Raw genomic sequence first — 15,423 nt, forward strand, 5'->3', positions numbered from 1 at the left:
CAAAAGAATCAATAACAGCATCCGATGAAGTGAGCTGTAGCTCATGAAAGCTTATGCTCAAACAAATTTGTTAGTCTCTAAGTTGCCACAAGCAGCACATTTGAAGCTATTTTTTCCTCTGTGGGATTTGCTTTGTCTTATTTTATCTGACACCAGTCAGAAAGATATACTATTGTGAGCATTTTTTTTAAAAAAAAGGTAAAAACAGAAATCTGATGTGTTCCCCCCCCATTAAGATTAAATTTATTTATTTATTTATTTTTTACACTTACTTTGCTTAAGTTCTCCTTAGACTCACAAAATGAGACACCCCTGCTCCAAAAAGAACAACCCTGCCGGCCGGTTCAGTAGATTTTCCCCAAACAGTCATGGCACTAAAGCATCCTACTGTCTTAAAAACGGACAGTTTTGTTTTGTTTTTTGCTACTGCTTGCAAATCTTTTGCATTCACATACTTGTGTCTCCATTCACTTTATATTCTGCTAAAATATTGAGAGTCACTTCCTCGCTTTTTGATTGCACATTGAGCTCACTTCTTCTAGACATTTTTCTGGTTGCCCTTGAAAGTCTACTTCTAAAGGTATCACCTGCCAAAAAATACAGAATAGGATCTACACAGCTGTTGAGACTAGCTAACCCCCTTGTCACTTGGTAAGTGGCATATACTTTGTCATTGAAGGCACACATTTGTGGAGTCTGAAAATCTAGCCTGGCTCTGAGATTCAATGTCTTCATCACATGAAAGGGAAGATAAGACACGGCAAAGACCATCAACACAATAATAACCAGGTAAATTGATTTTCTCCTAAGAGGAGAATTGTCCAAATCCTTGTAAATCAAAGCTTTCACTATTAGTCCGTAACAACCAAGAATCAATATGAATGGGATGCAGAATATAAACACAGTGGTGCATATGCTGTAAATGAAGTAACTTCTCAGATAATCATCAGTTGTAGTATCATAACATGTAATGGTTTTATTTTTCCTTAGCCCAGTTCCAGAGTAGAACAATATAGGAGAAATCCCAACTACAACAATGACCCAAACAAGGGTACTGATGTAAACAGCATTCTTTTTCTTCAGTCTCCCAAGTGATTTCAAAGGATACACTACCCCTGTGTATCTGTGCACACTGATGCAAGTCAGAAACAAAATGCTGCCATACAGGTTCACATGGAAGATGAACCTTTGCAGTTTGCACATGATATCCCCGAAGATCCAATCAGTTTTATTGAAGTAATAAAAGATGAGGGCAGGGAGCGTCAAGACATACAAGAAATCAGCTAATGCCAGATTGAACATGTAAACTGAGATGCCACTCCAAGGCCTCATGTGGAAGACAAACATCCAGATCGCCACACTATTGCCCAGAAATCCAGAGATAAAGACTAGAATGTAGACAGTGGGCAGATAATAAAACTGGAAGCCGGTTTTGGTTAGGGAACATTTGGTAGTGGCATTTCCCAGAGTCCAGCCAGTGTTTGACAGAATGTTGGTTTCAGTCCCATTCAAAACAGCTGAAAAGAGGATTTCAGTCATGATCTCTCCACTAAAGTCAGACAGGTCTGGGGGTAAAGCAGCAACTGTCTCTGGGGGGACAAGAAAGCATCTAAAACGAAAAGGCAAAGAAAGACCCAGTTGGAACCTAGCATTTTATTTATTTATTGCTTTATTCAAACATTGTCAGATGAAGAATCCATGTATACCTGTTCAATTTTATTCACCAATCATTCAATTATTTTTCTCTCTGCAGTTTAGTTGAGCACAGGGCATGAACTTTTCTTATGAAATATTTAAACCAGCCAAGTGTCACACTTAGACATGACACAGGCACCCTTCCTCACCCCCACTGAAGACTGCCAGCATCCCTGCTGGAATTTAACACATCCAGGTGGGCTGCTGGGAGTCAATAGGGTCCCGCTACAGATCCTTCTCCTCCTCCCTGTCACAGTTGAATAGGGGGTCACCAGGGAGCCAGAGCAACTCTCTACTCCCTCCCTCCTTACTCCCCTTGCTAGACCCCAGCGGACATGAATCTGGCATAAGCAAAGAGGAAACAATGAGGGTAAGGAGGAAGTGGCAGCTGCACCAGTGCCCCAGGGATAGGCATCAGGGGCTGCCAGTGGTTGATGAAATGGGGGTACAGACTGCACTGGGAGTAGAAAGGGGCAGGAAATGAAAGAGGGAAATGAAGCAGGCAGGAGCCAAAGTAGGGAAAAGGGGCTGAAAAAAAAAAAGAAAGAAAGAAAGAAAGAAGGGAGGGATTAGGAACTAGCAGAAGAGGGGCTGACTTGGCAAGGGCTGTAAGGGTGTCTCAGAAGGCAGCAGGGGCTCAATGGAAGAGGGAGAGAATGGGTCAAAAGGGGACAAGCTGAAGGAGGCTCATGAGGATAAGAGAAGAAGGGCAGACTAGGGGAGGCTGAAAAGGGAGGGTGCTCTAGGTTCCCTGACACCGGCTTCCTGCCCAAAGCGGTGATTTATATTGCCGCCTTGGAGGTGAGCCAAGAGCCCCTCCAGAGGGACTCCCCTCCCCCGGGCAACCTCGCAGAGCTTCAGCTCTTCCGCCTTCCAAACACCTCAGGCTTCGGGCTACCCTCCAGCCCCCCGCCCGCCCCCTCGGGGCCGCTGTAAGCGATCCCCTGCCCCGCAGCTCCCTCCACCCGCACTGGCCGCCCGGCTCCCCCCGGCTCCTTCTCCCTCGGCGGGGAGGACGAAGAGTCCCGGCCCCCGCTGCGGGGCGCTCGGGGCAGGCTCCCCTCTCCGCGCACCGGGCAAGCCGTGGCGGGCTGGGGGCAACCGCGCCAAACTTGTGGGCGCGGCGGGGCCAACTTGCCCCGAGCGCTCGGGTCGCTCCCCGCCCCGGGCGATCCTACCTTCCCGGCCGCTCAGCGGGTCCGCTCCTCGGAGATCCGGCCCCCGCCCCCCCGCCGCCTGCTCGGCCCCTCCGGAAGGCAGGAGAAGGGGCGCCCGGAGGGCGGCATGTGCCTCTCACTCCCCGCGCCGGCTAGGAGCCCAGGTCCCCGCCGCGCCACCTTGAAGGCTCGCCGCAGCCCCGCGCGGCACTAGGCGAGGGCGGCGGGAGCGGGCTGAGGAGCAGAGTTCAGCTTCCTGAGGCGGCGGCAGAGCCGGGAGTGGCCGCCACCCACTCAGCAGCCCCAGCCCAATCGCCGGCTCCGCGCCTGCCCCCCTGCGCTCCAGGCCCGGGAACAGGAGCGCGGCACGCAGCAGCGGCTCCGGGAGAAGCGGCTTTCTCACGGGCGTGTTAGCTCAGCCCCACGTACCCTCCCTTCTGACACCCGGGTGGGAGAAGGGGGGAGATAGCAGGGAAGGATCCAGGCGGTCTGGTTCGTTTCCTTGAACAGCCGGCTGTAGCTTTTAGCAGTGGGAAGGGAACACACAACACAGCGAAGTTCCTGGCACCCGGAGAGTTGTTCTGCCACAAACACCAGCCATCCCGACAGATAACAGAGCTGCACAGGGACGGAAACCCCGACCAGTCACACCAACACGTAACACAATCACATTTACAGAGAGAGTTACACGCAGAGACACCTCTCTCTCTCACGCACACAGCCCATCTTTCCTAACATCTACGATCATAGTAAACCGCATCTTTGGCATGACCATGTGTCATTTTGTCTATTGAACGCGGTTACACACATGCATAACTTAAACCATAGACAGACTCACACTGATGTGCGATAACACCCTCACGGACGCGGACAGCTAGGTCATTGACACCCATTCACACACACTGACGCTCATTTACATACACCTAGGCACAGAACTACTCAGACAAGTGGGAACAAAACACCCCCTTTCAGGAGGCAGATGTAGAGAGAACATATGCAGACAGCGGCTCCCTGTTAAACAAATGGGTTTTTTCTCTGTCCTTTATATTTTACCTTGCGAGCCACTGCATTAAATTTAAAAATTAATTGGACAGTCGGGGAAAGATTCAGATTCATTCTTACCAGATCTGTGATTCTTCTAAGACCTGGAGACTTCTAAACGTATCTTTTTTATTCATTTTAAAAGATTTGTAATTTTTGCCTTCAAAAGTTTCACTGAAGTATTAGTCTACAATGGAAATGCCTGGAAAAAATAATTGACAGGTACCGACTGTAAGCAAAACACAGTATCAGCAGTCCTAGAAGTAAATGGTACAGTTGCTCTCTAGTTTAGCTTTGTGCACTGAGCACTTAATTTACTTCTCCAAAGTAACCTGCATTACCTTTGCTAGGTCAGAATGTTATTATTTTGTTTCCTTAACAAAACAGAATTCACTGGTTTCAGCCATCTGGTTTCTTGCTCCTGTGTTAGTAAACTGTGTGATATGTGATACATACTACAGTCACATCCCTGCTAACTTGAAATACAGCCATAGTTTAGCACTATTAGTATTTCTTGCATTATTTATGTATAACATTTTCAAACTTGAAAGTCTCTCTAAATTACATAACTAATTTATTGGGAAAGCTGACTAGGGAAACCATCCAAATACTCTATGTCTCCAGGAATACACAAATGAATACAGAGAGGAATTTTAAACTGGTTACTTCTTGGTGTAAATTACACAAAAATATAGTTTTAAGCAATTTTTTGTTTCTCAATGATAGGACCTTATGCTTTCTATACATTTTGGTAGGTTTTTGTTGGTGTTGTTTCTCTTTTGCAACATTGCAGTAGCTACAGATGAAAGCTTTTTTCTTCTTCATTTTATCCCAAATAAGGGAACATCTGAAGAGTATGTATCAATGTACCATAAAAGTCTCATCTTACAAAATTGTTCATTGGTGTCTTTTCATAACCACAGTGTTCCCACAAGAGAACCTATCCACAAAACAGAATATATATACACATTTTAAGACCACCATGCTGGCTTATGAAAGCAGTAATCTCTTTCCTAAGAGGATAAACTACAAGGTTGAAGAGTTTATTTTAATACAAGACTTGGATTATTGCTACAGAAAAAAAATGTAATGCTATTAGCATGCTAAAAGTCTTTTAAAATTGTCTATTTATTGTTTTACTATTAGTAATTTCATTAGTCACATTGATATTTATTATAAAACATTTATCACTAATCTATCTAGCACAGTAAATTTACACAGCATTTTAGTGGTTAGAGTCAGTTATAGTTTGGTTAGGTAAGTGCAGTGCAAGCCTTCCTACACACCTCGACCAAAGCAGACGTCATACCTGACAGCAATTTCCCTGGTATTCCAGTCTTGAGCAAACTGTGAATCATACCAAACAGTTGTAGTTTTGTAATATCAGCAAGTATACTGTGAGAACTAAAACCCATTGTCACGTGTTACCTAAGCAGAAGCAGTGTTTTCAGTTCTGACTTCTAAAGGTGAAAGGCATTAACTGTGCAATAACTCAGTGTCCTGTAACCACCAATTAAAAGAAAATGTTTTCAAAATTCTTACCCATAATTGAAATACTGTAAGTGCTTACAGGGCTTGAGCTATGCTCTGAGCCTGCATCACTGACAAGCTGACAATGTAATCAGTAGTCTTGAATACTGAAATACATCAACATTTTATTTAATGATAAATTTAAAAAAACTAAATATAATGGCATTGAAGTACATATACTGGAAATACAATTACTAACAGTGTATCAATAACAATATAAAGAAATTAATCATCCTTTCTGCTCATAGTTAGAGGTGATCAAAGGGATATGAGGCTCAAATCATGACCCCACTGAAGCCAGTCACAAAACTCCATTGACTTCAATAGAGCCATGATTTCATCTGAAGTATACAAGAGGAAGAAAGAAGTGTATGTAGTAATATTCCTCAAGAATGCATGGAAGCTACTATTTATAAACCATGAGTGTTTGAGATTCTATGCATCAAATTAATGAAGTCATAATAAAGATTAGAGATGATTAAGGTGTTGTGTTTTAGGGGAAGCAGAGCCTAAGTGACTTCTTTTCACAGCATCATCCCACTTGCTAAACAAGACAGGGTGAAAATGATTATTAATAATAAAAATATTATTTGTAAACCATGCACTCCTCTTCCCTGCAAAAAAGTGCTTGGGGTACAGAACAGCAATCATAAAACAACTTCATTAAATAAACGGAACACTCCAAACTTGACAAAACTACAGACAAAGCCACATCAGAGGCAGTAATTTAAAAATGCCTCTGAAAACAATACGTTTTTAGGGATGGATGAAATGAGCTGGATTTCAGAAGGCAGCCTGAGGGAGCGAGGAAACAAAAGCTCGATTGCTTACCAACTTTAGGAGTGATGGCAGAACTCCCTAAGCACCAAGTGAGTACAAAACCTGTAGGTGAAGGCTCCAATAGGAGGTCCTTGAATAGGAACAACCCCAGATTTATAAACCATTAAAGCGAATTTAAACTAAATCCTCAACTTAATGGGCACCCAAACAAAGAGCACAGAGTGGGCTCAATATGATTCTAATAGCTCTAACCCATGAGCAATCGATGCATTTGGCTTAGCCTCATGGTAACCCAGCAAAGAGGAAATTACAATAATCAAAGACTGGAGATCACGAGGGCACGTGTTGCCATCACCAGTATGTCTGGATGAATAAGATAAATAAAGGGCACAACCTATGCAAATTGCATTGCTGAAAACCACATTTCTAAAACTAGCCAATGCATTGCTTTCCATGGAAAGGGCATGCTCAACAATGCCACAATTTTTAGCTTGACTCAGTGACTGCCATATCAGTTACCTCAAACAGAGGAGCTATAAAAGAGGAGCTAGTTATCTGATAAAAATGATCCCTCTCCAATAACACCACTTCTATCTTACCAGGGGTCAGGACAAGAAGCTCTGACAGGATAAACATGTGTATTGTATTATGAATTAAGTATATCATCAGGTTTGTTATTCATTTATAATGAGTTTCATAGATTCATAGATATTAAGGTCAGAAGGGACCATTACGGTCATCTAGTCTGACCTTCTGCACAACGCAGGCCACAGAATCTCACCCACCCACTCCTGTGAAAAACCTCTCACCTATGTCTGAGTTATTGAAGTCCTCAAGTTGTGGTTTAAAGACTTCAAGGAGCAGAGAATCCTCCAGCAAGTGACCCGTGCCCTATGCTACAGAGGAAGGCGAAAAACTTCCAGGGCCTCTTCCAATCTGCCGTGGAGGAAAATTCCTTCCCGACCCCAAATATGGTGATCAGCTAAACCCTGAGCATATGGGCAAGATTCACCAGCCAGATACCCAGGAAAGTTTGTGTCATCTATACGGATAGGAATAGAACCTAGTCAAATAATGGAAAAACAAACTGTGAAAATTATGTCAATTTTTATCTTATTTGTCTAATCAAAATTTCTATGGTTTATGAACAAAAAAAAAATTCAACCTGTTGTAGTTAAGAGTTTCTATTATACTTGCATTTGTATTAGCTATATAAACGTAACAGTGTTCATGGCTGGATTTATTCAGCGGGAATTTTAGCTGAGTAAGGAATGTCGGATCAGATCCCATAAATGCTTATGCAAAGAAGTGAAGACAAAAGATTGTAGGAAAAGAACAGCCTGAATTACTCCAACTCACTCCCCAGAGCCATCATTCTCTACATTTACCATTTTGAATGTGTATCTTGGTTATGTGTCTGCTGTTTGGTAATGTTGTTTCATGTAAATTGAACTATGTCATGCCATTTTGTAATTCATACAGTTCGAAAACTTGCTTTCCATTTTCAAAAGGAAGAGCCATTTCTCACTGTTATTGTGCTTTTGGGGCCTATCTAGCCCCTTGGGACTCAGTCGGATTATTTGCAATCCTCCCAACGCTACCACAGAGTGGCAGTGGCCTCTTGAGCCATGACTGGATTGTTGCCTGATCTTTAGGGGTTAATGTTATTGTATCTGATATGCGTTATAGGTTCGCCAGTTGATCTGATCAGAAGATAATAAGGTTCTGTCCCAGAATCAGGCTACACAGAGTCTTGTAAGAACCATTGGGATGTACAGCAAGCACACTCACACTGAGGAAAAAACACAGCCTTAGAGACTTTTATTAATATAAGCAGAAAAAAAGAACAGGAGTAGTTGTGACACCTTAGAGACAAACAAATTTATTAGAACATACGCTTTTGTGGGCTACAGCCCACTTCATTGGATGCATAGAATGGAACATATAGTAAGAAGAGATTGATTATATATATGTGTGTGTGTTGACACACAGAACATGAAAAAGTGGAGTAAGAGGCTAATTAATTAGATGAGCTATTATCAGCAGGAGAAAAAAAACTTTTGTAGTGATAACCAAGATGGCCCATTTAGATAGTTGACAAGAAGGTGTGAGGATACTTAATATGGAGAAAAGATTCAGTATGTGTAATGAATAAAGTGACACCATCATAGGACCTAATCACATTAGCCACTCCATCAAGGGCTCATTCACCTGCACATCTACCAATGTGATATAGGCCATCATGTGCCAGCAATGCCCCTCTGCCATGTACGTTGGCCAAACCGGACAGTCTCTATGCAAAAGAATAAATGGACACAAATCTGACATCAGGAATCATAACATTCAAAAACTGGTAGGAGAACACTTCAACCTCTCTGGCCACTCAGTAAAAGATTTAAGGGTGGCAATTTTGCAACAGAAAAGCTTCAAAAACAGACTCCAATGAGAAACTGCTGAGCTTAAATTAATATGCGAACTAGATACCATTAACTTGGGTTTGAATAGAGACTGGGTGTGGCTGGGTCATTACACATATTGAATCTATTTCCCTAAATTAAGTATCCTCACACCTTCTTGTCAACTGTCTAAATGGGCCATCTTGATTGTCACTACAAAAGTTTTTTTCTCCTGCTGATAATAGCTTATCTTAATTAATTAGCCTCTTACTCCACCTTTTCATGTTCTCTGTATAATATATATTATATTCATATTCATTCTTACTATATGTTCCATTCTATGCATCCAATGAAGTGAGCTGTAGCCCACGAAAGCTTATGCTCAAATACATTTGTTAGTCTCTAAGGTGCCACAAGTATTCCTCTTCTTTTTGCGAATAAAGACTAACACGGCTGCTACTCTGATAAGCAGAAAAGTTATCAAAGTTCCAAACCCCAGAATTAGAAGGAAATAATACTGTTCTAGAGTTACATGTGGTATTTTCTATAAAAACTTCCTAGATTAACATTCACACACCCTTCCTTGGGAACCTGATGGCAAGAGACAAAGGACCAGCCTCGCCTCTGGCATGCCAAAAGAATCCAATGGCCTCAATGCTCGAGTTGAAGATGGACAAAGCTCGGAAAAGCTAAGCTAAACTATACCCTCATGGTGGTTTGCTCCTCTTAGAGGGCCTGAACACTATATGCCCAACCTTCCATGTCCAAATCTAATTTCATCATCTTCATAATATTGGAATGCACTTACTTTATAGGCTGGCATATTAATACATATTGATAATATATTCATACATATTAATGACAATTAATTGATAATATATTCATACATATTAATGACAATTAGCTCATTCTCAAACCTGTTATTTCTGGCCTGAACTGGTTCTGTGGTTGTTACTTGCATGTTCTTTGTGGTATACCTTGTGGTTACCATTAAGGCTTAGGTAAACAAAATCTAAAGGGTAACCAGTAGCCCATGTATCGAAACCAAAGGTCACAAACATACTGGACTATATGTATGCTAACTTGCTTTAGCTCATCATACAGGATATGGGCCTATAGGTTCCTTGTGTTACTGCCAAACATAATAAAATACTCTTATTATATTGGATTTATAGCTTTGTATTAAACAGACAAATCAATAATATTGGGCATGATATAATATAGCAAGCCAGCCAGCAGGCTAGCCCTATGGGCTACAGGATACCCACTCCTGTCCTAATGCACCCACTTCAAAGGGTGATGGTGGTAAGCACACTACTGCATTCAGCAGCCAAGCTCCTCCCTGCTGCACCCACAAACAGCCCGTGCATTGCCTTGCAGAGCTGGGCTTTGCACCACACAGGGAATGCACTTTTCATATATGGATGCTAACCTCTTGCACGTGAATCAAACTGCTTCAGCTGCCAGAGGCCCCTTACATTCAACTAAGCAAGAAATGGATGGGTCACTTCTTGACTAATTATGAAACATCGCTGCACTATTGTGATTTCGTATGCTGATGGCAACTGTATTTTGCTGATTATATCAATAATTTTTTCCTATTTCAGAGCATGATCATAAAATGTGCTAGATTTTGACCCATTTCTCCACACCTCTATCATATTTCTTAATCATTCCATATATAAACAGCTGAGTAGGCTTCTCATCCAATGTTTTCTTTGCTATAGTTTGAATTAATTCCAGTTTTGTTTCTTGATGCTTTGTCCGCAAAAATCAAAGGATTTTTTGCCACTCATTTCCATTAGAAAAAACATGCAGTTTTTCTCCCACCTGGCCTTTCACAGCTGAATTGATTCAACTGCATGATAAATCCCTAACAAAGAAAAAAAGCATGTTACACATCAAATGGAAATTCTCAAGCAGTCCAATCACTGAAAAACTATAGTAGAGGGTGCGGGTTGTGTGCAGAAGGAATGATTTAGACATAATCTAAGTAGTTCATATCTTTTGTTTCCAATTATCAAAGAGATTAAAGGTATATTAGGATTTGAAAGTATATTAGTATGAAAGACAGGGCAAAAAAAAAAAATCAGACTTTTAGTCTCGTCATTATTACAACCCACTTGTTGCAGCAAAGGGAAGGCTGTGCAGGGCTCAGCACACTGCCTCCATGTTGGAGGGAAAGACTTTCCTCTCTCAGAAAGCCCTCTTACTTTGGGTTTGCATGGGGGACCAGGAGTTGGTCCATTGTAAGCATGTACAAAAAGTACTGCATAAGATCAGATCTGTGATCCATCTAGTTCAGTATCCTATCTAATGGAGGCCAGCACTAGATGTTCAGAGGAAAGTGCAAAAAACTCAATGGAAAATTGTGGAATATTTTCTCAGAGGAAGTTTTTCAATAACCCTCATCATTTATCATGAGGGTTTGTATCCACTGTACTTATCTTATTTAACTGTAACTATGGATATTCTCATTATCTAGGTAAGATGCCCCCGCCTTCACTAGGCTTTTACTGTGAATTCATTAACTCAAGTTAAGAGACCCCTCCACCAAAGAGCAAAGACAAGGCCTAAGTCAGCTGAGTACAAAGGACTTGATCCTGAACCACAGAATCAATGGGCGCATAATCAGATCCTGAATGAAGCAATGTTGCCTTCACTAGTGCTGAAAGGCCATTCATTCTACATGGTGAATGTGCTACTCAGGCAAAATTCTCACTAATGGAGCAACAGAATGTAAAGCACAAGTTTATTTGGTGTTAATCTATTTACCTAATGCTGGAGTCTGACATACTCAACCTGTTTGCTGCCATTCTTGCAGCCCTGAAATACATGTTGTTTGTTCTTGAGTCAAGCCCTCTAAATTCAGTTGCTTTTGAAAAAACATGATGCCAAACTGATTTGACAAAAGAAAGCCAAACAACACCGTGAAGAGGCCAGCCTCCTTTCTTGGCCATTACATCAAATATTTCCTTAGTCTTGAGCACTGACGAAGCAAATCTTAACATCAGGTGACTGACCAAAAGACAACAGAAAGACCCTTTGCATTGGTCTTGAACATTTCAGGATTAATATTAATTCTGCTTATGTTATTGGAACCATCTTTGCTAGCTATATTTCCCATATACTTTCCTTGAACGCTTCAGAAATGTACGTTAAGCAGCAGGGGTAATGGCTTCTACAAATGCTGCCAAATACTCCTTTTTATCTATTTCTTAGAAGCCAGAATGATTGGTTCTCTTTATCCAAAACATTCCCCTTCCCTGTGCCAAATCTCAACAGCCCTTTTGAAAAGAATGCCAGATAAGCCAACTAGCTACAAAGGATCAATAAGTCAGTCCCTTGACTGAGGTGGGGAAAAAAATTTCAATGTCATGTTGTTCCTCTATGAGCACCAGTCTGGGGGGAGGGGTGGGAGCTCCTTCCTGGGGGGGGGAAAGCAAAAAAATGCTGTAGACCATATTAGAGCCTGGGACAATTTGTCTTCAATCTACAAGACTTAACAAAATTTCCAGAGTTCAGGATTGCTCCTCTACTGCTCTGAGTTGCAGGGAATAATTGATCAGAATAATTTGTTTCACACACTCCATTAGTCACATGTTGAAAGTGAGTCTCAGTTGAGATGCCATCCTGCTCATCTCTAACATCAGCATGTGATTATAAAGTGCTCTTCTCTAGCTATCTTGAAGTTTGGCTGATTTCTATCCTATTTCTCAAGCTCTTGTTTCTCATTGCATTTTTTTCTGACTACTCTGGGGTGCACTCACTGTTCCTGTAGCTTTGAACAGTCATATTTATATTCTTTGTAGTTGATCACTCAATGTACTGTGGATGACAAATTGTTAATTTAAGTTATCAAGGAGAACATGACCTAATATACAAGGTTAAAGTATTGAAAACCCCTTTTCTCATTTAAGAAGAAAAAGACTGCTGGCAACAGAAAAAATGTGTATACAGTATATATATTTTTGAATCCTTGAAACCATATGATATTTTATTGTCTTTAAAACAAATTCTGCATGGGTTAATTAGACACTAAGGTGATCAGTTCATTGCAGGCTTGAAAGGCGGAGATGATCTAGGGAAGTTTGGTAGCTTCCTACTCTAAGTGTTTCTTCTGTTTTGGAAGAAAAAATTGGTACAATGTGGCACCTCCATAACACATTGTTTCATATCTGATTATTAACTTGGAGGAATGGGGTTATGCCAACACAGTTATACTATTTTAACCCCAATAAAATGTATGTCAGTGGAAATATTTGCCTCTTGTTGACTGCGGTTTTGAGGTGGCTAGTTACTATCAGAATGAGGAAGTGGGTTGTGATGGTCTGTGTTACTCTACAAGGTGAAATATGCGATACAAGTACATGGTCAACAATTCTTAACACTATAAAATGTTGCAAAATAACCACTTTTCTAGGTTCAAAAAAATTTGAGCTAGGGAAACTGTTTCAAACTATAGCAGGAAGTATTTTGCCTGTAGGAAAAGGTGGCATTATAAATCCAAAATGACTTACCAACAGAGAGGTTTTGTTCAGAAGTCAGCCAAGAGAGACAATGGCTTTTGGAAGGCTTGGCTGAGATGTTGACACATACATTAGAGTTTCCTTAACTAGTCAAGCAGGCAAATAGGGAGGAAATGGCGAAGTTTTCATGTCAACAGAATTCAGTAAAGTATTTATTAAATGATGTAGTAAGGGAAACTGAATAAAACATTTACTCATAGGTGTTCTAACTTAGGCAGGACAGTTAAAGGTAACATATGCCAATGTCAGGTTTTTCACACATACAAAGACAAAGTCCAGCAGAAGAACTATTAACAGAGAGACCATGGAGCTTGAGGGAGAGAACCATCTGAGGCAGGCAGAAACACAATCTGGAAGAAGGATGCTCAAGGTCACTGGACAATTAGAAATGGAGCAAGATGTAAGAATTTTAATCCTTCTTAATCAATACATTAAAACACAACATATGTTTCCCCGTAACTAGCTAAGATTTGGATAGTCTAGAATGTTTGACTCTTTATAACTGGGATAAAACTTGCTAGTTAAGGTAACTGGAATAGGTGCCTTTCACTGGGAAGCTTCTGAGAGAAGGAAATCCAAATTTGAATCTCGGAGGAGGCTAAGTTAAGATAGTTGTCAAAGGCTTTGGGGCCCATTCCCAAACCAGTTGAGCTAGGACACTGGTCAGCTGGTACAGAGACATGAGACTTAAAGATCAGGAGAAATGCAATGCTCAGGAGACCTCTGTAGTGCCATTAGAAGTGATCAGGTTATTTCAAGACAAATATTGTTTCTCTGCTCTGTTTATTCTAATGGTGACCTTGTTGCCATATTTGACTATAACTGGGCAACAGAAGCTACAGCAATATCTTCAGCATGACTCTTTAAACGCACCTGAAAAAGTTGCTGATACGTGATGCAAAATTTTTTTTAAATACATCAGAAGCAGAAAGCCTTCTAAACAACCAGGGAGGCCACTGGACGATTGAGATGCTAAAGGAGCACTCAGAGATGATAAGGCCATTGTGGAGAGACTAAATGAATTCTTTGCATCGATCTTCACTGTTGAGGATGTGAAGGAGATTCCCAAACCTGAGCCATTCTTTTTGTGCAACGGATCTGAGGAACTGTCCCAAATTGAGGTGTCATTAGGGGAGGTTTTGGAACAATTTGATAAACTAAACAGTAATAAGTCTCCAGGACCTGATGGTATTCACCCAAAAGTTCTGCAGGAACTCAAATGTGAAATTGCAGGACTACTAACTGTTATCTGTAACCTATCATTTAAATCAGCTTCTGTACCAAATGACTGGAGGATAGCTAATGTGACGCCAATTTTTAAAAAGGTCTCCAGAGGTGACTGGCAACTACAGGCCAGGAAGCCTCACTTCAGCACCAGGCAAATTGGTGAAACTATCGTAAAGAACAAAATTGTCAGACAAATAGATGAACATAATTTGTTGGGAAATAGTCAACATGGTTTTTGTAAATGGAAATTATGCCTCACCAATCTACTAGAATTCTTTGAGGGGAGGTCAACAAGCATGCAGACAAAGGAGATCCAGTGGATATAGTCTATTTAGATTTCCAGAAAGCCTTTGACAAGGTCCCTTACCGAAGGCTCTTAAGCAAAATAAGCAATCATGGGATAAGAGGGAAGGTTCTCTCATGGATTGGTAACTGGTTAAAAGATAGGAAACAAAGGGTAGGAATAAATGGTCATTTTCAGAATGAGAGAGGTAAATAGTGGTGTCCCCCAGGGATCTCCAACTGGGCCCAGACCTATTTAACATATTCATAAACAATCTGGAAAAAGGAGTAAACAGTGAGGTGGCAAAATTTGCAGATGATACAAAACTACTAAAAACAGTAAAGTCCCAGGCAGACTGCGAAGAGCTACAGAAGGATCTCACAAAACCAGGGTGACTGGGCAACAAAATGGCAGATGAAATTTAATGTTGATAAATGCAAAATAATGCACATTGGAAAACATAATCCTAACTAAACATATACAATGATGGGGTCTAAATTAGCTATTACCACTCAAGAAAGAAATCTTGGAGTCACTATGGATAGTTCTCTGAAATCATCCACTCAATGTGCAGTGGCAGTCAAAAAAGCAAACGGAATGTTGGGAATCATCAAGAAAAGGATAGATAATAAGAGAGAAAATATATTGCCTCTATATAAATCCATGGTACGCTCACACCTTGAATACTGCGTGCAGATGTGGTCGCCTCATCTCAAAAAAGATAGATTAGAATTGGAAAAGGTTCAGAAAAGGGCAACAAAAATTATTAGGGGTAGAGAATGGCT

At 41.1% G+C, this 15,423-nt stretch overlaps 1 protein-coding gene across 1 annotated transcript; it reads right to left on the reverse strand.

The window, feature by feature from the left end:
- Positions 1 to 265: 265 nt before the first annotated feature.
- On the reverse strand, positions 266 to 3,106 carry P2RY1 (purinergic receptor P2Y1). Its single transcript, XM_084638812.1, has 2 exons — positions 2,874 to 3,106; positions 266 to 1,609 (listed from the first exon to the last, which is right to left on the reverse strand). The coding sequence occupies exon 2, from the start codon at positions 1,537 to 1,539 to the stop codon at positions 448 to 450; it is 1,092 nt and encodes a 363-aa protein (XP_084494938.1). The 5' UTR covers positions 1,540 to 1,609; positions 2,874 to 3,106; the 3' UTR covers positions 266 to 447.
- Positions 3,107 to 15,423: the final 12,317 nt, after the last annotated feature.

This window comes from Lepidochelys olivacea (genome assembly GCF_965140295.1).
Source record: "Lepidochelys olivacea isolate rLepOli2 genome assembly, chromosome: 9".
Classification (NCBI taxonomy): Eukaryota; Metazoa; Chordata; order Testudines; family Cheloniidae; genus Lepidochelys; species Lepidochelys olivacea.